At 35.1% G+C, this 24,663-nt stretch overlaps 1 protein-coding gene across 5 annotated transcripts in view; it reads right to left on the bottom strand.

Annotated features, from left to right (window-relative positions):
- NBEA (neurobeachin) overlaps positions 1 to 24,663 on the bottom strand; it is a 478,282-nt gene that overhangs the window by 379,291 nt on the left and 74,328 nt on the right. For all 5 annotated transcript variants that reach the window (XM_027899474.1, XM_027899469.1, XM_027899470.1 and 2 more), the window contains exons 2-5: positions 12,039 to 12,270; positions 5,501 to 5,601; positions 5,155 to 5,250; positions 1,747 to 1,868 (exon numbers count right to left, since the gene is read on the bottom strand). In XM_027899474.1, the coding sequence (XP_027755275.1) occupies positions 1,747 to 1,868; positions 5,155 to 5,250; positions 5,501 to 5,601; positions 12,039 to 12,270 (551 nt within the window). The remainder of the gene's footprint in view (positions 1 to 1,746; positions 1,869 to 5,154; positions 5,251 to 5,500; positions 5,602 to 12,038; positions 12,271 to 24,663) is intronic.

Raw genomic sequence — 24,663 nt, 5'->3', positions numbered from 1 at the left:
TACCACGGATTTAGTCAATCAAACTGATGGCCTTCTATGATAAGATGACTGGCTTGAAGGATGGCAGGGACAGATGTTGATGTTTAGCCTGACTTTCTACAAGCAAGACCTTTCAACACTGTAATAACCTCAGTGAGAATTAATGAAGAATGAGCTACATAAGTGGACAGAGAGGTTGTCTGAAAACCAAGTGAACAGCTTAGGTTAAAGCATTGCCATCAGTGGTATCAGACCAGTTGGAGGCAAGTTACTACTGGAGTGCCCTAGGCACCAACACTGAGTCCAACCTTGTTCAGCCTCATCCTTAATAACCTGAATGATGAGACAGAGTGCACCTTCAGAAAGCTCAGAGATGATACAAAATTATAAAGAGTGATTTATACACCAGTCAGAAGGACCCCAGCATGTTGGAGAAACAGGCCAACAAGAATCTCATGAAGATCAACAAATGGAAGGGCAAAGTCCTGTCACTGAGGAGGAACTGCCCCAAGCACCAGTATATGGAGTACTGTGTCCAGTTCTGGGCTGCACACTGCAAGAAAGATATGGACATACCAGACTGAATGATCAAAGCCTCTGACATATTAGAAGAGGCTGAGACATGGGACTATTTAGCCTGGAAAAGATGTGTATGAATATCTGGTGAGTGGGGAGTAAAGAAGAATGAGCCAGAGACTTCCCAATGATATCCACTGAAAGAACAAGAAACAATAGACATTGACTGAAACTTTATAACCTTTTTTCAGTGTGAGAGTGGTCAAAGACTGATACAGGTTTCCCAGTAAGGTTGCAATGTCTGCATTTGGGAAGATACTCAAAAACCTAGACTGGAGAAGGTCCTGAGGAACCTGTTCTAAGCTGACTGCTTCACCTCTGCTTCAAATCAGAGTACTATCTGAAGTCATGCATGCTAGTAAGTTAGTGTTTTTAAAATAAATATTGTTTAAGAGATAGATTACTTTTCAGAAGAAACTAAAAAGAAAGAGTTAATTGGTATGACATATTTTTCACCTAGTTAAACAGAAAAAGGTCTTACACACTCAAAATTACATTAAAAGAAAACAAATGTTTGCTTTGGTATCTTCTTTGGTGGTGGTTGTGTGTGATTCAAACTTTCATGTGGTAATGTCTAAAATCTGTGTAAAGAAGTTTAGATGGCTAATTTAGTTGAATATTTTTCCTATTTTGAATTATTAATTACAGCTTGACTTGAGACACTATATAAAAATGGTAAGAATTTGCATTGTTAATTTCCTTCTGAGGTTGGTATAATCAGTTTCTCTTATATGCATTACATTCACATCAGATTTGCACATTTTTTGGGAACAGGTGATCAGTAAGCCATTTTTATATTCACAGACCTACCTCCTATTACCTCTAGCTAATGTGCAGACAAGTGCGCTCTGAATATAAGAGATTCATTTTGTAGTACTAACATCAGACAAGAATCTCAAACACCAAACAGAAAATGTGACAACATTCTCAGTTTAAGGCTCTAGGAAATAATATATTTTAAAATTCCTAAAGAAACCACCACTAGATTTTATGGTTAAGGCACACATCTTGCAACCATGGATTTATAAATTGAAAAGCAAGAAGGACACATGACTTTGCAGGAGCATGTATACAGTCAGCAGCCATTAAAATCTATAGATATTTGACAGGGGGTACTTAAAACAATGAGAAAGGTTAACTGATACTAGGAAGACAGAACAAATCATACCTGCATCATTATAAGTTACTTACCAATAGAGATAGGGCTTATCCTTATCTACATTGATATTGTTTAGTGGATCCATACGAAACCAGGTGTTAAGAGTAAACCCATTTTGATAAGGCCACTTAGCAATAGGAGGCAATGCAATTGCCTGTAAGAAGAGGGAAAAAAAAAAAAGAAACAAAGAAGTTAATTTTTTGAGAAATACTGTTAAAGGTAATGCCTTTCTAAAATCTTGCTGTTCTATATGTGTAGATCTGCTTTAACTTTAAATAATACAGATAAAAAACCTTCAAATAGTGCTTTTGAATAAATGCATTACTTTCCCATCTATTTTATAGTACCTTAACTTTTAACTACATAAATTCTATCGCTAGAGGACACAGAAATAAATTTGTGAATAGACAATATTAACAGAACAAAAATAGAAAAAATATTTCTGCAGATTTTAAACTATAAATTTAGCTTTCAATAATTATTAATCTCATCTATAAACTTAAACATTAAATCAAATTAATAACAGATCACACTATAAAGATTCATTGTTAAAACTACAGTATAAAAAAGGTTGTTCTCTGAATTGTAAGAGGACTATCAAATTTTTTTTCCTATGAACATTTAGTAAGGTAAGAGACTGAAAATTTTACTCCCATTCTCAGTTAAATACATGCATAGTAAGGAATGGCTTGGGAAGAAATTAAATTGTTCAATATTTCATTTTTATGGGCTGACTGATTGGAAGATTTCAGAGAATTCCTTATCCCTGAGCAAGGCCCTGAATACTGATTAGGGACGACATGGAAGACACAGCAGCTTTCCAGTACCTAAAGGTGACCTAAAAGAAAGCTGGAGAGGGACTTTATGCAAGGGCATGTAATGACAGGACAAGGATAATGGCTTCAAATTAAAAGAGGAGAGATTTTGATTAGATATTAAGACACTGGCACAGGATGCCAAATCTCAATTCTTGGAGGTGCTCAAAAGCCCTGTGGACATGGTCCTGCTCTATGTGGTCCTGCTTCAGCATAGGGGGGTTGGCCAAGATGACCCTCAAAGATCCTGTACCCTTCTGTGATTCTGTGTAATACTCATGAGCCACAGTTGGAAATGCTTTCTCACGAGTGCTCAGATTTTGTACTGTCCCAGTTCACACCAAAGGCTATAAAGAATTGTAGCAAACTCATACATTGTTTAAAATGAGACTGGACATGAGTCTCTGACAACAGTCAGAATAACCCCATTAGGATTCTACACCAATGTTGCAAACTGTGTAAAAAAAAGGCACAGAGTGAGACTATTCTATGATTCTGTGACTTTTCATAATTTTTATATGCAAGGCAATTGCTGATATAATTTTAAGAGAAGAGAAATAGGAAAATCACAGTAAATTTTATAATTAGATACAGCAATGTGCTCCCATCATGCTAGTACTTAGGGAGACAAAAGAAATAACACCAGTTCTGCTGCAAGCTTAGTACTAAACATTTAAAGGAACACTTTTGGGATATGCCTGCTGAGAGGGAGTTTCCTGACTGAAACAGAAGAAGAGGTGCTTGATGACAAATGGGAACAACACCTAGGAACCTCCACCGCTGATGACCAAATGTAGCAACTAACATGCCACCTACATAGACTAGTAGAGATGTAACACAGTACTGGAAGAGCCCTTCAGCTGGGATAGTGAAGCAGGTCTCAGCAGCATAATCAGTAGACTGGTTCAGTAGACTCTTGGTTCTTTCTACTGCCACTGAAGTCTTGGTTATACAAGCCCCATGCACCCCACTTTAAAGAGGGCCAATCTGATAATTATCATGCCAATTAAAGATTATACTGTTTCTCTGTCTGATGTCAACACAGCGCATTACACCTGAAAACTTTAACTCAGTGCTAGTGAACAAGGTCGTATCCATTCTCTTCTAATGAAGTGCTTTGTTTTTTGGGCCATTTTATAAGTATATGCCCTTAATCCACTTCAGGGGAGGTATCCTCTCCAGAACTTCATAGTCTAATCTGACATGCACTACTCAAGATGTGTAAATTTAAAACTCATACTTCATTTACAGGTCAGAGTAAATCTTGAGTGGTATGTGAAACAAGATCCTGGAAGGATCCAATCCAAGGAAAGAGAAATGTGTACTGTGCATTTCAATTAAGGGTTTTATGCTCCTGTAACTGATCCATATCTTTGGACAGGGAGGAATATCTGAAATTCTTCCCCTGCAAAACCTTTTTTGAACCTTTGATATGTAATTAAATTTAAGAGAGAAATTTCATTAGGGTTTGCCTCTGAAGCCCAGAGATGTCAAAGCAGTACATGTCATAGTAGACATTCATATTCTGCAACACCTGTCTTGCTGTTGCATGTACTTTTAGCAGAGGTTAACTGTGGCTTTAATTTAGCAGTATGAAATTAAACTTCCCCTTTTAAAACTCATTAATTAATTCCTTACACAATCTGCACTATGCATTTTGCTGACACATCTGTTTATACAGCTGAATATCCAACAAGATCAAAGAAATCATTAGCAAAAATTACTCAGGTGTAAAAGAGTGATTTTCAGCCAGTTTATTTCTCTGGTGCAATCTGCCACACCAACAACCATATTCACAAGAAACGGAGGCAGTGGTTTGTGCTTGAAAAAGATTATCTGTGCTACTGATAAAATACAAGTAGAGCAGCCTTCAAGCACTGGTATGAGAAAACAGGAATTTCAGGATTATTTTCTGTTAAAAGATTCCATGTTCTACCATAACTATATCCTGATCCATACCAGAATGGAACTGAACCTCAAGTATGTATTACTCTGCTTTACTCATTTGTATTTACTCTCAATAATCTATAAATCTGTATACAATCTTTTAATTTATTTGTAGCTTTTTTCTGAGACTACATGCAGTCAAGGAAAGAGAGAATATCCATTTGGGAAGGTTTGGAAAGGAATACAGTTTTGCTGCTGTAAGTCATCCCAAAAAGCAAAGCTAAAAGAAGACTGTATTTAAATCACTGCCTTGATGGAAAGTAAATAGCTGTTGGAACTTAGCTAACCAGAAAAAATTATAATAAAATGTATGACTAAGCAGTCACTGTAAACTGCGATGACACGGAGAAGGTCATCCTTAGTTTCTCCTCAACTCTCTCCTTTATATCAATTACATGATTCTAATGAAATAACACTGTTCTTTGGAATTTTCAGGTTTCACTTTTCCAGTAACCTCCCTAAACAAAAATCTGCTGCTTGACATTCCATCCTCACAAGTGCAACTTCTCAACAACACAACTATATTACAAATCTATGGAAGGAAACGTATGGAGTACTCAAGCATGTATTTTCCCCGCTCATTTCCTTTTCACGAATTTCTGAAACAAATTAAAGGAAATGCAAATAAGGAACTATTCATTTGTTCCTGAAATGGTAGTATTTTGGTTGAAAACTTACTGCAGCACTACAGCCTGGGAAGTTGAAAAAGGTATCAGGCCCATGTCTCTGTGGCATCTGATTAAGGACTGATAATAATTTAACTGCGTGTCTTGGCTGTGAAAACAAGAAATTGCACAAAAGTCAATACAATAATTTTTGTATTCTATAGGCTACAATGCAAAGTGGACAGTTTTCAAACACAGTAAATTAACTCCAAAGTAGTTTGCAAAAATACTTCTTAAACATATGCTCAGTCAACATGACAAAAACAATTAATTCAAGTTTATATGTCCCAGGAGACAATTTACGTTAACTTTAGTCTCTAATGGAATGACACTTAATGCTTTATCTTATCACAGCTTACCCAGATTCCATTTTCGCCTCGAAGCATGCTGAACAAAAGCTTCAACTCTTTGACAGTGATGCTGTAGCTGGCAAGAACCCCCAACATATCAACTAGGAGATCTTCAAAGGAAAATAAAGTTATTCTGAACTCTGAACTTAATTGCTTTGATCAAAAAAAAAAAAAAGCTAAAAAAAGTAATACTTCTAAAAGTAATCATATTCTGAAATTCTAAAAATCAAACTTAGTTGACTTAATATTTCACAAAGGATTTCATGTTCTCATTGCTTTGTCATTGTTTTGGAAAAAAATTACATGTGCAGTTTTAAATTTTGCATCACACTTTGTAAAAAAGTATTAAATTTATGAAGAATTATTTCTTCCAATTTCACAACATTCATCACACATTATAAACTTCTAGCTTGCTCCCTTCTACTGCATACTTTTGGGATAAGGGTTCCTTCCTTTCTCTGAAGTTAATATTTGTCAAAAAATTTTGACCTAAAAGATGTTTGTCCTTAACTTAAGTGCAGTACATTATACTGATAATTTGTATAGTTCCCACATTTTTGCTACAGGGTTAATGTTTCTGACTTTTACCAGAAGCAGAGATCAGGGATAAAAAAAACCCTCCCCCCTCCAAACATCTCCCCTAACCAGCAAAAAAGCCACAAAGCCAAATAAACCAAAGAAAGCCTAACAATCAAACAAAAACAAAAGCAAAGCAAAAGACCCACAAGGAAAAAAAAATTAAAAAATCATTGTGAGAAAGCAATAAAAGAATACAATAAAAAGAAGTGATTGCTAACAAATTTATGTAATCCACCTTTCATTACAATGTCTCAAACCCCATAAACTTTTAGAGTAAGAACATTACATAATCAGCCTTTCAGGGAGTATCAGGTTTAAACCTACTGCTAGGGATTGAATTTTTATTTTAAAAAACAGAATCTGACTTTAAGAATTTGTTAGCTCATGGGATGTTGGACCTTGCTTTTACTCACACTGTCTTCAGGAATAAAATGCACTACTAAGAAATACTATTTCCTCTAGGAGGAGGAAAAGTAATTTGCTCATCTTCATAGATGTGGCATAAGAAATTTAATTCAAAGATCAAGCAGTGAAGTACAGAGTTTCCAAAACAAAAGAACTATGACACAACAGAGTCAGTATAAACAAACTTTTCCAATCTGTTTAACAATCACAAAATCCACCCTCCAGCCCCAAACTTGTAGAAAACATGGGTTTCTACATATAATTTTTTTTTATTTTATTTGTACAACTGAATGTTCTCCTATTTCCTTAGTGGAAGGATGACTCCTATAGAGTCTGACAAAGAGGAATCTTCAGAAGCGCACATTTTTAAAATGACATTTCACATTCATATTTTGTTTTAAAAGAAATTTTCTCTCTGCAAATCCATACTTTGTGGTTTTTAGCAAAACCCAACATCTATTAAACTTTTTCCACTATGAGACTAGCCTCTGGACCTTAGCAAGCAAAAGGCATGTGCGAAGAACAAAATATCATTTCATTTTCAGGAGACATAACAAGCTGTTCAGTGAGTGAAACTGCATAACAAGAGAGGCAAAAGAAAAGCACCGCAGCTTCACAGACATTTTCATCGTAAGATCTGAATATCCTAAAGTTCAAATCTAGAATTTTTTCCCTCTTCCCCTTTATTTAATGTTCCCTTTAAATTAGTGCCCCATTTTATTTGTGACAGAATTAGGGAAAACCAAATAGAGCTAAGAAAACTAAAGATCTTGTATTTCACGGTGGTGAATTCTATGACTCAGCTCCTTCTCTAGTACCTACACACATTTGCCCCCTTCACTGTACAGTCTCCAGCCTCCAATGTGAAGCTGGCAGTGATTTGCACACCTTGTTACATGATCAGAAACTGAGAACAGTAACACACTGAAAACTCAGAAAGGGAAATACGCACAAGTGAATACTAATCTTTGGCTGGGAATTTCCCAATTCTCACTTTGTAGTCTTAGCTTGCTTTCCAGATTATGCTAATTCAAATTATGCATCCTTTACAGAGAAAAAATACTCTATAGAAGCAAAGTTGTCTCGTGAGAGTCAGAATATCATTTAAAAAAATCTTGTAACATAGATGACAAAAGTGTAAATCAATACAGTCAAACAGAAATGATTGGCAGGTTCTAAAAATCACTGAGCAGGTGCTGCTTTGTTTCATTGTTTTAACCCTGTAGTACCTTATGGCACAGAAAAATTCTTATTTCTGCTGAAGATGTTGATAACCCACAGGCATTAGAAATACATATTTATAAGTAATGAATTAAACATTGATGGACAAAAGGAAATGTAAGCTCCCTAGCAATGTAACTGTGGGTAAAACAATGACCTGGATGATTGAAACCCAGTAGGTAACAAGTAGAGATAAAGCTAACAACATCTGTGGAAGTTGAAGCACTTGAGGTTACTAAAAGATATTGCTATAAACTCCTCTAAAGAAGGTTTGTTTCTTGTTTCAATTTAACAAGACTTAAAAATAACTGCAATCCATTACGTAATTTTATTCATACTTATTAGAAATCTCATAAAAGAGTCAGTCCACATCTGGTTTATAAATCCTAATAATCCACTCATCTATAAATGGACAAAGGTTGGAAAACATACTACAATTGGATTTTTTTAATGTCTTTTTTTTTTTAATATTAAATAAGATTACATATATGACTGGAATCTCTGATCTCATTTCAAAAACAAGATTGTGTAAAATAATATTAAGCCCAGAAGAAAAAAACGGGCAGTTTTTCTCATTTTTAATGCATTTCTAATTTTTGTTAATGGCACTTTCTGAATAGTTTTATACTAAGCAATTTTCATATGATCTACAAATTAACCAGCAACTTTGAAGGAATGCTTAATGCAGTCATTTAATATGAAAATACAATAATAAAAGAGTCTGCCTGTCTTTCAAGAAACAACGTGCATAAGTCAAAACAAATAGTCAGGCATTAACTTTAGAAGACCTACTAAACAGCATTGAAAACCCAACTTTAGGAAACTACCCTCATTCCTCCTTCAGCTTTTAACAACAGACAGCCATGAAATTGTGAATTTACCTCTTGTTGGTGAAGTAAAATAATTTCTACAGGTTGGAAATACGGAATGAGATCATTTTGCCATTTTTCTTATGGAACAAGTTGAAAGAGCTTGTTAACAGCCCAATAATGACAGAGCAGTCAAAAGCCAACATTATTGCTTGAAAACTAGGAGCTGTTTCAGTGCTTAAGAATTCAGTCCTAGCAATTTTATAACAATTACCTACAGCATCACAACAGAACTGTAAGAAATAAAATGGGACTTAAGGGAGACATATCCACTCTGTAGCAGTTCAGGTTATTTTCTCATACCCTATTCAGACTTCTGTGAAGGTACTACAGGCACACTATCCTAAAGAATCCCTCAGAGCAGACGATCTGCTTCACTACTCATCACCTGGAAACAGAGAATTCTTAAAAGTGAAACCCTCATGGAAGATCCTGTAATGCTGTTTAAAAAATAAACCAAACCCCAAAAAACCAAAACCCAGCACCAATCATCTATGAAAATATTTTAGTATTCTCTTTTGTTTAACAACTGTTAAAAGGGATGATCATCCCCAATATTAGCACAAAAGACTATCACAGTACAAAGATGACTTATAACAGGTGCTGCTTCTGGAAAGTAACTTGAAATACAAATGGCAATGGGCCCATTTGAATTGCAATTGAGACTTTCAAGATGATTAGGCTTTATTCTTGACCACAGAATCCGTAAAATCATGTGAAGTAAGATATTTAAAGCGCTGAGAACCTTATGGATCTAACAGTCTTCATCTAAAGAGACAGACAAGTTCTTTTTACTGCAAAAGACTGGGTATGTGTTCATTTGCTGCTCTCTTACTTTCATAAAACCAGAGAAGAGTGGCTTCAGACTTAGACTGGTCCTGAAAATGTGCTGTCAGAACATAAAACAGAGATTGTGCCTGTCTTTTCTATTTAAACCCTACCTAGGTCTAATCACAGTGTTTCACAAAGGTACAAGTGAGATGACCTAAAAACAAACAAGCAACTCTCAGAAAAACCAAATAAAAAAATCCCAGAAAACCTGTACCCTTTACAGATCATAAAAGCCAAATTCAAAACACTGGGCTGACAGAGTATTACTGGCTGTTTTGCGAAGAAAGTAGTACTAATTTCCTAGAAGTAAAAACTAACACAGCTCTGGTTCAAAACATCCTCCCTCAAAGTTAAAATAAACATTTTGGCACAAAATTTTTTACTTTGTTCACTGGGTGTGGAGATTTCATAGAAATATTTGGGGTAAAGCAGTTCTACGGTCATCTTGTGTCAAATATGACCTCAACATCTCCATAGCAGGTTAGGGAACACAGATACTGCATTAGTTGTCGCTGATTTTGTCATCAAAAAATCTGACATTGAAATAGTTATTACAGGAACATATTCATTACTTCTGACTTATTACCAACATTGTTACCATTTATAAAAGGGTGGTGAGGTGCTTACAGAAGTCAAGAGATAAAAGCAAATGATTAATTTTGTTGCTTCCTTGTCTTATTCAGAAAAATTCTCAAAAAACTCACATTCTCATCTATTTAAAATTATCAGAGACCCTACAAAATGTGATTCTCTTCAATCCCTGCTCATGATATATAGAAGACTATTCAGATGATCTGAAACACATTGCAGATCTAAGACTTTGTCAGAATTCCAATTTTCAATTTTGATTTAAAATTACATATGTGCTCCCTTTGTCCATCCAAGCATACTGAAGAGCAAGAGTTTTTTCTGCAGAAGGTCTCTTTCTGAACTACTGTGTGACTACTTCCAGAAAAAAGATTTAGGAGGCAGAGGATACATTAGAGTTTTTTTAAATGTACTACCCCTGGTTTCTATTAATATCTGTACATTCAGAGTGATTTTTCAATTACCAAATGCTCCTGAAAGCCAGATCCCACGCTCTTGATTTCTGACTTACAATTAGCTAAGCATTTTTTTTTTTATTCTCTTTAACGGAGACATCATTACAGTCCTATATGCCACGTACAGAAGTACTACTTAGGGGACCTCAAATTGGACAAAGTTTATCAGTGTGATTACTCATATAAAAACATTATTTCCATGAGTTAAACATGAAAAACTTCAAAACATATTTTCTCATCATATAATGTGCTACAGTTAACATAGAATGAAAGAGTATCTTCACTCTTACACTCTTCTAACATATTTACAAGTACTGCAAAAACAAAACATACTTGGTGAAAACCAAAATTTATGAATCTATTGGTCTGTTATACTTCCGTCTGAATCTTACAGTACAGTATTTAGCATAACACTTCTAATTTTAGCATTTACACATACATTGCTAATCAACAAGATGTTGATTAGGACTTGCTTTGAAAAACAGAATGTAGCTTTTCCTAATATTTAATATTACAGACACCCTTATACTGAACGAAAAAAAAAGCCAAGGACAAAATCATTCCTCAGTAATCCAGTTTTCATGCTGCTGTTATCCTCCTCTTCTTTCTCATGTGAAATCCTTGCTAGTTTACTATTCCATAAAACCTGTATATGTGTCAGGAATCAAATCATCAACTAAAATCTTAGAATTAATAAAGGTAAACCTCTTCAATCTTTCAAAAGAGTCTCACAACTTAAGTATCCTATCAGCCACAAACTATATAAAAATTAAGAACTACTTTCAAACTGAGTTCAAAGAAACTGCCTAAGTTCCCCCTCAAGGAAAATAAATATAATCATATGTATGTCTTCAGCTCTCATATTTAAATGTGACAACCAACCCTGCTCCTCTAACCAAGTAATACAGGATTACAATCTGTACCCTGTTACTGAGAGGATGTAGTATGGAACTGCATAAATTCCTTCAAACTTACTCTGAAAACCTCAGCTGTGCAATAACTTCATCACTTATTTTCAGCAAGCAAACAAAGTAAGCTATTTTTTTTAAGCTGTAAAAAGTTACAGGATGTTAAATGCCACATGTATAAAAAATTAAAAGATATGAGAAGGATCACAGTTATACATTAGGAAATTATTGTTTAACATAATTTATATGTCCAGGATTAAAACCTATGACTAATTTCTGATATGCTGTCAGATGAGGTTTATGTTTAAAATGGACCATAACGATTCTAAAATCTAAATAATTAAAAATAATCTATGCACAAAAAAAGCCAAAATATTACCTTGTAGTTAGAAAGTCTAACTGTACAGTTTTTAATTATGTTAAAAATTGCTTTTTTGTCGCCAAGATAACATTATCTTCTTCAATGAATTAACAGGAAGTTATTTTTAACAATGTATCTACACATATTTTAGACTAAGAATATATTTTTGTCATTTTCCTGAAATAGATAAAGTAATAATTCTGACTCAATAGCAGTACTAAGCAAAATATCACTTTAAGTAAAACCCAAGACATCCCACACCCTTTCATAATCACAAAACACTGGCAGTTCCAGAATGGAATAATATTTTATCAGTTGGCAATCTTTTACCTGCAATCATGTCGTCCACAGTACTCATCTTCAGCAGTACCTGTTCAATTAAGCCAACTTCTGTGCTAGTCTGTAAATTTCGCACACTTTTACGTAGAATTGCTGTGAACATACTCCAGATTTCTGCTTGGCACGTTACATCACAGTGCTCCAAAAGCTCCGACATGCATGTAATGCTCTCTGCATCTTGGATTATAAAGTTCATCTCTAGATCAAATTCGCCACCAACCAGCTAAAAAAGAAAACAAGAACAGCATTACATTGTGAAATACATGTTTTAGTGTCTTTCATACCTTCATTGTGACCAACACTGAATATGTTTTGCATGATAAGAGAGACAATTGTGATATGAGAAACTCACAGCTATGCTCTCTAAGAGCAAATTAACAATCATGTTATACAAAATAAAGTTCCTAAAATATAAACACATAAAATATATCATATAATACTACCTTCAATTTGGTCACAGTACGGAATGCAACATTTTAATCAGATCAAATTAAAATATTTTTGAAATATTCTTTTCTACAGTGTACTTGAAATGGTAGCTTGGCCCTGACAGATGTAGTGCCGAACCTGAAAAGCTCAAAAGCAACTGAGGCTTTTCTACCATTCTCTGAGATTTACCTAGTCAGAAATAAAAGGACATTAAAAATAACTTAGGTAAGATATAAGCCAACATTTGTCCTTAATTATGTGTTTGCAAGACCTTACTGCCTTTTCCATTGTCCAACCCAAACAGTCATGTAGTCATGCCCAGAAAAGAATCAGTGATCTGCTCTGGACCAAGACACAGAAAACTTGAGTAATTATAACACAGATAAGTTCACTGTATGGTCAAGGAAACCTACTACTGGTGAAAGGGAGAGACTGCACTAGGAAAGGCACAGGCACTCAGACTGACTCCTGCTGATCCAGATACTTGCAAAGGACTCTCCAGAGTCCTGAGCTCTAATTAGAAATCACAACTACCAGGCCTGTATTTGGAGTAAGGGAAAAAAAACAGCAAAAGGAGATGTAGTCAAGTGTATCTTCAGGAATGGAATTCAATAATTTTGATCAGTCACTTATTTAGCTTTAAAAAGCTGAACTCAAAAGACCCTACTGAACTGAGTATGAAGATCAGTTTAAAAAATGACAAAAACCTCTTTCAATTTTTAAGGAAACAAAGTCAGACTTTCACACATAAACGTTCCATTTTATAGAATCACGGAATGGTTTGGGTTGGAAGGGACCTTAGAAGATCATGAAGTTCCAAATGTGCTGCCTTGGGCAGGGAATCTTCTACTAGACCAAGTTACTCACAGTCCCATCCAGCCTTGTCTTGAATACCTCCAGGGATAGGGAGTCCACAACCTGTCTGGGCAACCTGTTGCAGTTCATCACCCTTATAGTAAAGAATTTCTCCCTAATATCTAATCTAAACCCATCCTTCTTTCAGCTTAAGACCTTTCCCCCTCATCCTATCGCTACACACTCTTGTAAAAAGTCTTTCTCCAGCTGTCTTGCAGGTCCCATTTAGGTTTTAGAATGTGATATAAGGTCTCCCTGAAGCCTTCTCTTCTCCAGGCTGAACAAACTCAACTCTCTCAGCCTGTCACTAAGTCATTTCAGTAACTGCAAATATATTATAAAAATAGCAAAATAAGTTTGTTTCATGAAGTAATACAATTACAATTGCCATGTTTTAAATTAAAGATATTAAAGCTATTCAAAATATTAATCTCTTTTAAGTGCATAATTTCAACAGTCACCTTTGAGAGAAGGCAATTCTATAGCCTATTTAAAAGCAGCTGATATTGCCTTCAAATTAAACTCCAAAAAAGAAACTAGTTGAAATACTATGCAAACTTTGTTTTGATTGCTAAACCTATCCAAATATTCAGAGACTTCTTTCAGACCCAGTCTTCAGATAGAATTAATACAGGTAAGCAAGGACTAGCTTTGGGTCCTACCCTAATTCATACTTTTCATTCACTTTCCAATTACTTTTTCTCTATCAATTAATTTCTAATAAGCAGTCTATAATTTTCCAACATAAAACCTTCTAATATGCTAAATATATAAACTGACTACCTCCTTAGTTCTCCAGAGACATTTAATTACATTCAAATAGAACTATTAACCTAATTATAATTAGTACTTTAATTCAAATCTTGTGGCTGCATATCATATATTTGCATATTTGGTAAACACATAATGTGTACCAAGGGAAGGCCAAAAAAATTTCAGTATTAGAAGCACAGTATTTCTATGGTCATTCTTTAGAATCGTGAAAATAATTTACAGAGTTTTTACTCTCTTTTCAAGAAACCCAGGTGGAGTTTCTATTTCTGAAAACACAGTAACTGCTGCACACTTCACCAGCAATCTGGGTTGTTGATTTTCAGATATCTCTTCACCTGGATAAGGCTCTCTGATATTATGTTAAAAACACATAGAGATAAAACAGGGCCCTTTAGGAGACATTTAATTGAACTCTCTTAGATGCTTATCCTAAAATGAAATTAAGCACCTTCTGGAAGTGTATACTTTTTTCCATTTCTTTCCATGGTGGAAATCTAGGCTGAAAAATTGTATTTGTGGAGTCTTCAATACTGTGTACATTCAAAAGCCATCTGGTCACAGACCTGGACAACCGGTTCTAGTTAGCTCTGCTTTTACAGGAGAGTTGGATAAGAAAACCTCCAGACTTCTGTTCCAGCCCCAACAATTCTATGTTAATATTTAGATATACCACTTTCAGATACCTAATTTAGGTAAGACAAATCTCACCATTTGTTTTTGATAACATGGACTTAAAAACAAGGAAAAATCCAGTAATGCTTCCGTTGGAATTAAGAGGTGCAATACAACTGATCCTCTTTCCTCAAACACTATTCATTGTAAAAGTCTTGCTAATTTAAAGTAATAAACTAACACAGAATGAGTAACACAATGTAAACAATTCATTAAAGACTCTAAATTCAAACTGTATTTGCTTGCTAATGTAAATCAATACACTAATATGTAACATTTAAAATACTGAAATAGAATTTCTCTATTGATATGAAATGATGGGATATTTCAGTACTGTTAAAAACAAGCTGTCTCTCTTTATAAAATATCGCAGCAAATCTGTATCAAAATACACTGAATGCTAATAAAATTTGCTTTATGGAGAATCTTCTACTGGGCTACAAACTACTCAGTATGATATTTATCCATTGGCAGAAAAAGATTTATAGTCCATCAGAGTGACTGCTTATTTCACTGAAGAAAACATTAAGATGTACCTATGTGCCTGTAACTGCAGTTTAAGCATATATCAAGTCACTAACAATGATCATAATTATCATTAAAATCAACTTCCTTAATAAAGGAAACAGACTAATGAACTAATTAACAACGATGGCAAAAACCTAGGAAGGCAGGGGGAGAGTAACTTCTTTAAAGTAGTCATTCTAAAAATCATCATGAATTACTAATATTAACAGTCATGATAAAAGAAGTTTAAGATGACTAGGAAAATCTAAACACAAATGGAGTGAGTATACAGAAAAAAATGAACATAGTTAAATTGTGTTCAAGAAGTAATACAAAGCAACAAACTCTACTTTAAAATGTGCACAATCAAATGCAATTCAGCCAAAAAAAGAAGTAAAAGATTCACTACAAAAATGTATCCTCTAAGAACATTTCTGCACCTGCATTCCCCAAGGAAGACAGTAGGTAAAGAGGAATAACCAGTCACAGGGAGGTGATCAGAGGAGAACCATAGTGATAATGAGTTGGTAACATGTGCTGATACTAATGGAAGCAAGAAGTTTGCTGAAGAGCCAGAAATTACTAAATGCAATTAAAGCCCACCAGCTACTGAGAGTTGCAAAGATTTTTCTGATATCAACTGGCCGGGTAACCGTGCATAAAAATTCAAAATTAGTAAATGCAAAGTAACACCATATTATTATAGTTTTACTCGTGTACGTACAGAATGAGAGGCTCAAAAAATCTGATATTATCAGCCAGAAAAGAGATTTTGAAGTCCCTGTGGGTACTATTTCAAATAATTATGCCATATTAAAAACTGTCAGTAAGCAACTAAAAATTCATACTGAATTTACAACTTTATAAGTTGGGTACAACTGTGAAAGCAACATCACATACCAAAAAGGTAAATCCCACTGTCATGAAATAACTTATTTTTAATATAGCGTGTGGGAGACTTCTGTAATAAGACAAATTTCTGCTGTAGGACAACATGAACACATAGACAGAAATCCTTACAAGAGCCAGTATACGGTAACATAAATCAGTGCTCTTTCCATATCATAGATCTCAAATACAATCTTTTTTTCTTATGTCAAACACTCAGTCAACGGAATATTTAATATTCAGTAAAGACCATGCTTTCACTGTGATTAAGTATCCTGAAATATTGCTTGTACTTTATCAAGCTCATGTATCACATTTTAACTATTCTGCATCTTTCACAGTATGGCTGTAAGAAATGAACCAGCAAACTAACGTTCAGGTCAAGGTTCCAAGTCAGAAGACTTGGTCAACAAAAATAACAAGTCGTACTGAACTGGCAGTAATAGGCAAATTAGACTATATTCCTTATCCTGAGGATTTTTCCAATGACAGGTTGACACTTGCAAATTGCTCCAAGAACCTACCTTAACCTACACCACCACTCTCAAATGCAGCTGCTCTACTTGGAATCTCCATTTTTCTGAACGCAGTGGCTACTCTTCAGTAAGTTTCTGCTATTCATTATGCTGTGCAATAGAAGTGTTTCTTCCTAAGCTGCCACGTCTATGCAGAACTTAGGTAGACCTTTTATGCCCTTTTGATCTAGAACAGAGATCTTCCCCCAAAACAGAAAAGTTGTCTACATATCTCAGTATATTCATATTGGTTCTTGAAATGGAATAAAACATGTGCTGCATCTAGAATTAAATCGTTAACTTGAGAAAATTGGAATTATTTAGTATCAGATTCTTCAAATCAGATTCTGAAGAATGGACTGAAGTTAACAGAAAATAGAATATTTCAGTTGGAAGGGACCAAGAAAAACCACCTAGTTCAAATGCCTGACCACTCCAAGACTGTCTGAAAGTTAAAGCAGGTGGATACCATCATTATCAAAATGCCTCTTAAACACTGTCAGGTTTGGGGCAACAAACACCTCTTCAGAAAGCCTGTTCCAGTGTTTGAACCACCATCTTGGTAAAGAAATGCTTCCTAATATCCAGTTTAAACCTCCGCTGACTCAGCTTTGAACCATTTCCATGCATCCTGGCACTGGATACCAGCAAGAAGAGCTCAAAGCCTCCCTCTCTACTTCCCCTCCTCAGGAAGCTGTAGACAGCAATGAGGTTGCCCTTCAGCCTCCTTTTCTCAAATAAGAGATGTCATCTCAATTTAAAATTCATCAACTGAACACAGCAAAAGAAACATAGAAAAGAAACGTGGCAGTCAACCTTAGAAGAAATAAACAAATGGAACATCGGGATACCACTGAATGGTGAAAAATTCAAATAAAGCAGAGGTCCAAACTTATTCTAGGATGATTTTATAAAAAAACCAAACCAAACCAAAACCGTCCTGAAGATATGAAGATTTTTCAACACAATTTCATCCATGATTAAAAACCCTAAGCAACTGTCAAGCATAAGGATCTTGGAACGTGCATGAAATACAAAAAGAAAATTTAGAGGCATTTGTTAGTTTTTGGTTAAATGAAATCCATTAGTGCATTCTGCTAATGAAAGAATGACAAAGTAAACCAAATAGAGTACCAACAATAAAATGTGAAAATCTGAACTACAGAGAGAGCAAATAAAACATTTTTGTTTGTAATTACTTTCAAGTTAAAGAGATGAAGTATCAAAAAATTTTAATAGTCTATCTTTACATGCTTTGCACTCATACTTTGGAATAAATTTCATGATACCTAAACTGGATATTTTTGTTTAATATTTTTCATATATTTCTCTCTACTTCTCTGATTTGCAGTCTTAAGAACTACTAACCAGTACTATCAAAACTTACTTTTAATCATTAAGACTACATTTTTCTCAGCTTATTTTGTTTCTTCAAATGTCCTCAATTTCAATGATGCATACAAGAAGAAGAAGGTATTATCTTTATCCATCTGCTATATCTTTTCTTGTATTTAATCCCTACACAGTTCTGGGCAGGCAAAGATGCTTTTCAGTTTCACATTCATTGATCATAAAGTGTGACTGTACTTATCTACCACAAAACTAAAGCTCTTTATTGTAACCCTGTTTTTACCATCTACATTAAAAAACCTGTATTTTATATATTTGTGTTGATTAAAGAAATATATTAGAACCATATAAACCAAAGTGTTCAAGCATTTAAATCTCTGAATTTGCAGTTCATTGCTGTCAAAGAAGCACTTCTTTCTAGCTTCCTTAAAGTTTGAATCCTATCGACATTTATTGAAACAGAAATCAAGAATATGAATTCCAGAATAGTGCTACTGAAAAAAAAATGAATTATCACAACAGTATAATTACTACAATCCTAATGACATCCAGGCCCAATCTGCACCAAGACACTCCTACCCTCTCTCGCCTAGTTATCTACTGTCACATTTGCTCTGCCTTTTCTGAAGGAAAAATAAATGAGGGCAGTTAATATGACAACAAGCCTCATCTATTCTTGACTGAAGCACTTTAGGTTCAAATATACACATATCCAATTAGAATAAACTAGTTAGATACAGGAGGTAAGCAGTCTGGAAACAAAATTATTAATTCTCTTCCACTCCTTGATGTTCATCTGCCTTCCTAGGCATTGTAGAACAACTGACTTGGCATTTGGCACATGTGTCAGAGGAAAGGAGCTGAAAATAAATTCTGGATGAGAAGTGAAAATCTCTTAAAATTCCAAATAAATTTGTTATTTTGAAGAGAAAATTAGTAAACTTTTTACCCTTGATAACAAAGTCATCATATAACACTCCTGTCAAAACTGGGACATATTTTCTACAAAACAACATTGAATTGACTTCATAATCAGTTCAAAATATATGGAATCAGATTGCTACTGCTACTGATTCTTTTGTAAAGACGGGGCTCCAGTTTAAGCATTAAAACACAGTAGTCTGAGAAAAGCAGTAGTAGACCAAGGCGGGAAAAAAAACCCAAGTTACTATTTTCTGGTCATTAACTAAAACACTAAACTTCTAAACAATTAATTCAGAGTTTTAGGAAGATTCACCTTCAGCTGCATAAAGGATTTCCTTAGGTAAAAGCATTTAGAATGCTAAATGGAATATATTTAACTGTTCAGTGAAAGATATGACACTTGTTACCCTAAATGTATCAGTATACCTACAGAGAAAATCAGAGGTAAAAAAAAAGTAAATCTTAGGCAGCTATTTTTCATTTTGGAATGCTTAATTGGTGAATAGAGTTCTTTAGATACTAAAGAACTGGGCTATTTTTCAACATTCCCTTTACCATCATTGGAAAGTAAAAGGTGCTTTACACTGGTTGTTGATATAACATCAGGATGAAATGAATATTTCTCTGGGTATGTAGTACTTTTCACTGACTATAAAAGGACAGCTAATTCAGACAGGCACATCTAAAGTTATGTCAGATAAATCTTAACCAGTATGGTTTAAAACCAAAGGACAGCACTAAAAAGACTGATTCTCACGTGAATGTAATCACAACAGGATGTAATTCTGCACATTACCATACCCCTTTTAAATGAGCCTTCATTAATTTTAGCTTCAAAACCATTTTTACCCCGAATAATGGACAGCACTCACACAGCAGTGTGTCACTAAGGGAATGCTACCTAGTAAGTTTATTGACAATTTTAAAGTTATCTGAGAAATTAATTTAAATATCCTTTTTACTTGCTGAGACAATATGAATGAAGTAACATGTTCAGCTTTCAGTACTTTGAAGAATGAGCTTGTTATTATACAAGCTTAAAAATATCTTGGTGATTTACTGGTAATTTCTTATATTTTCTTCTGGGGAGGAGAATACTGCTGTAGGTTTCTATTTTGCCCATATGGTTCTATGTTTCGTGTTTGTGACTAAAACAGAGTGCTGATAACATACCAACATTTTAGATGTTACTGAGTGGTGTCTACACAGTATCAGGGCTACCTGTTTTTCACCCTGCCCTTCCAGCAAGCAGCGTGGGGGAAGGCAATGGGTTGGAAGGGTACACAGTCAGGACAGCTGACCCTGCCTGACCAAAGGGATATCCCACAACATCATGCTCAGCAAGATCTCTGAGAAGTAGTCTTTCCAAACTAGGCACTGTAAAAAGACTGGTTGCGCATCACTCTGCTTATGAGAGGTGGCTAGTGATTGCCCCTGCATCACACTTATTAAACTGCCTTTATCTCAACCCATGCATTTTTTTCTTGCTTTTGCTCTTCTGATTTTCTCCCTCATTGTGCTGATATATGTGTGTGAGAGAGAGAGCAGGTAAGGCAGTGCTTATTTACTGTCTGGGAACAACCCACTAGTGTTTAAAACTTTTAGTTTTTGTCCCTGAATTTACTTCACACAGTTTTGCCCATTAAGCCCACAGCTAAATTCAGTAATCTCTAATGAATTTTGTATAAGTGGTCTTAACAAAGCAGTGAAGGAAAAAACCTGTAAGTTACACAGTATTAACCCATAATACAGTACAGCAAACTTTGCTTATTAAGAGTATGAACCCAACTAACTAACCTTGAGCATGGCCCACTGAGTACTTCCTAAACTGTGACATATCTATGTTCAACTCAGAACATTAAAAATTCAAATTCACTGAATACACTATAAAGCCTGTTTATTCCCTATTTCAAACAAGCATGCAATTCACACCACTATTACACTGGGAGAGCATTTTATCATGCCTTCTCCCACTCCACAGTAATTTTCTGTAAGTTAATAATTTTGATTTTTTTTTAATTTTAGATCATATTTTCCAAGCATGAAGAGAAATTATAGAAAAATTATTTTAAATGCTTGGAAGATAATATTCACTGTGAAAGAACAAAGACTCTATAGGCAATGGAGACTTTGCACTTACCAATGCACTCCTGTTACATGCCTCAGAACATTATCTTGGGACATAAACCATGAAGAGACAGTAAAAATTACTGAAGTATTGTCTACCTTCCTTTAATTTCTATGAAGACAATTCTAAATAAGATCACTGGCATCAGCAGTAAGATTTTGTACAATGAATGGATAAAGTTTGCAACTGTCAAACAGAAACCACCTTTGTTGGAAAAAAAATTACACACAGGTTTATAAGGTACTATTGATGCTTTATTTTACAAAATTATATAGTTATCTAAACAGTCATTCTGCAGTTTCACATGTCAAAGCTGACACAAAGGCAGTCCTGATACATTGTTTAAAGAGGGTGTGAATTTTCATCATTGGTGGGTTTTCCAAAGAAAACAAGCACACAGATTCATAAAATGATTAGGGTTGGAAGGGGCCTTAAAGATCATTCAACCCTCCTGCCATGGGCAGGGATACCACCCAGGAAACCAGGACTCCACTTCCTCAGAACTCCATCCACTCTATTCTTGAACACTTCCAAGGATGGGGCATCCACAACCTCTCTGGGTAACCTGTTCCAGTGCTTCACCATCCTCACAGTAAGAAATTTCTTCCTAATATATAATCTAAACCTGTCCTCTTTCAGTTTAAAACCATTGACTCTTGTCCTGTCACTATCTGCCTGTACAAAAAGGCTTTCCCCCTTTTTATAAGCCTCCTTAAGGTATTGGAAGGCTGCTATAAGGTCTTCCTGAAGCTTTCTCTTCTCTAGGCTGAACAACCCGAACTCTCAGACTGTCATTACAGGAGAGATGCTCCAGCCCTGTGATCATCTTCATAGCCCTCCTCTGGACCTGCTCTAACAAATCCATGTTTTTCCTGTGTTGAGGATCCCAGACCTAGACATAACACTCTAGGTGGGGTCTCACAAGGGCAGAGTAGAGGGGCAGAATCATCTTCTTGGACCTGCTGGCCATCCCTCTTGTGATGCAGCCCAGGATGCAGTTGGCTTTCTGCGCTGTGAGCACAACCTGCTGGCTCTGTCCAGCTTTCCATCCATGATATCACCAAAGTCCTTCTCTGCAGGGCTGCTCTCAATTACTTCCTCCCCCAGTGTGCACTCATGACTGGGATTGCCCTGACCCAGGTGCAGCACTTTGCACTTGGACTTGTGGCTCAGGTTTGTCCAGGACCCCCTGGATGGCATCCCATACTTCTGTTGTGTGAACTGCATTGCTTAGCTTCCTGTCATCTGAAAACTTGCTTAGGGTAAATGTTAGAATGTGCAAACATAGATTGTAACAGACACAAGGTATATGTCTGTCAAGATCCATTTAGTCCAGTCTTACAATTCCAGTACTCTCCAAGTCCCACAAGAAATGTTTTCTCATTTGATAAGCCCTGAAAAATAGCAGCTGTCAATGCCTATCTAATGATAATGGTAATGCTGAAGTAATGGCAGTAGTATCATTAAGTCACTTCAGCAAGCAGTTCCAAACAAATCCCTTTTAAAGGAATAGGACCTAAAAAAAAAAAAAAAAGTTTCTGTGTATTTGAACTGATTTACATGTGTCTTGAGACCTTGTTCTAGACTCATTGATTCTTAGTATTGAAATTATAAGCTTTGGTGCTTTGGTGCAAGAATGGGAAAAAAATAAATTTGTTGTGCTGCTCAGAAAACTTGTCCCCATGTACTAAATCCTGAATAGTGTCTGATTTTGTTTATCATGAGGAGGTGTTGAAATTCTTTGGCTGAAACTTCATGGTAAAAAAGATCTCACAAACCCTGATGGATGGAAATGAGTCTAGTTTAAAAAGAGCACAACATCAAGGCATTGTTTGAATTATATTTGTTGTAGTAGGATTTCTGTAGTAATGCAGTATGTTAGAATTATATAATCCATAATTATCCAGGTCAGATTAGCTGAGTTTTATCAGCTTGCTCCTCTGATAATATAAATATCAAATAGAAAATAAATAAACAAAATACCAAAGATGTTTTAGTGGGGGAGAATCTCAGAACTGCTCTTCTGAATAAGGCACACATCTAAAAGTCAAATCAAGAGAAAAATGCTGTACAGTTATGTTTAGAACACTTTAAAATTAGAATTATGGGTACACTGCTATACCATATCCAGCACACTAATATTAATGCAAGTATCCATTAAAAAAAAATCAAAAAGAGTGGTAGATCAACTGCAGTCAAGTATACAGACGATTTACTGAGACAAGTATCATTAAGAAAGAACACAAGCCTGTTTAACTTAATAATTTGCTAGGAGAAAATTTCAACTGCTTCTCTTGCCTGCTTTTTTTAACACATATTTGACAAAGTCAGACATTTTCTAAGTATCAAGGAGCCTTAGAGAGAAAATCAAAACCAAAATAAACAAACAACCACAAACCATAAAAAACCCTCCTTACCTCAAAAAAAAGGGAACAATTAATGACAGTTTACTTTAATAAATAAAAAGAAGAAGAATAGTTTTGCCAGAGGAGAAGCAAAAGAAATCGAAATAATTGAGAGTTATCAAACTCACAAACCAAATGTATTCTGGGAAAGTAAATGTTTTTGGCAACTACTTTTGTAGCCTCTTCTAGCCTCTTCTGCTAATAAGACTATGAATTTGTACCACTGTAATTTGCACAGGCAAATCTAATAGGTCATCAGCATCCCTTACTTATTTTTCAAGAGTCACAAACTACAGGTAGCTTTTTGGTGGTTTTCTATTTTTAAGTACTTTGAATAATCTCCGTAAAGCAAATTTTGCAGAGGTTTAACACAGTTATCAGAGAACATCATCAAAATGTTGAAAAACTAAGAAACATTAAATTTTCAATAATTATGCATCGGTTTAAATCTAATTTGAATTACACAACAAACTGTACTGCACAAAATGTTTGTGCAGATAGTAATGTCTGGCTTTAAAAGAAAACAACTGAAAAATCCTAGAACATACACACTGCCATTTCCCCGACTTCACTTACAGAAGCAAACAGAATGTATTTCCAATAAATACTAATAGATGATTTTAGTCAACAGAGTTGCCAGTAAATCAAAATACCTGGGTTTTATTTTTTATTTTTGCTCTATTAATTTGTTATTATTCAAATGTACTTGTCAAAGCAATTTTCATCTTTGTATGTTAACTCACAGATGCATTCTGTGACTAGAATAAACTGCAACAATACAGTTAACAGAATTTTAGTCTTGGAAAATGATGGAGTCTATTTCAGAATAGTCTGTGGGATTGTTCCCAGGTAGATCAAGGACACATAACATAACAATTCGAGAAGAAAAACATGAACAAAGGATGTTGATCGTGAGGATTATGGTGTATGTGGTACCAATGTTTTGGCTAAGATCAAGAAAATAGCCACATACCTTTAGGACAAAGCCCACTAGGCCCATGTACCAAGCCCACTATCTTGTTCTAAGTACCCATCATATATTGACCTTTAGTGCCTAAATCTAAAACAAGCAGTCTATAGGCTCATACTGTCCGCTTCTTTCCCCTGAGGTACAGAGAGGCAAAGCAGTTGCTCTCTGCTGGCACCACCAGCATTTTTCTCACTATTAA

This window comes from Empidonax traillii, unplaced genomic scaffold (genome assembly GCF_003031625.1).
Source record: "Empidonax traillii isolate 1590-97213 ecotype Southwest subspecies unplaced genomic scaffold, ASM303162v1 scaffold670:size792703, whole genome shotgun sequence".
In the NCBI taxonomy this organism is placed as follows: Eukaryota; Metazoa; Chordata; class Aves; order Passeriformes; family Tyrannidae; genus Empidonax; species Empidonax traillii.
This window is presented reverse-complemented; position numbering and strand designations above follow the sequence as displayed.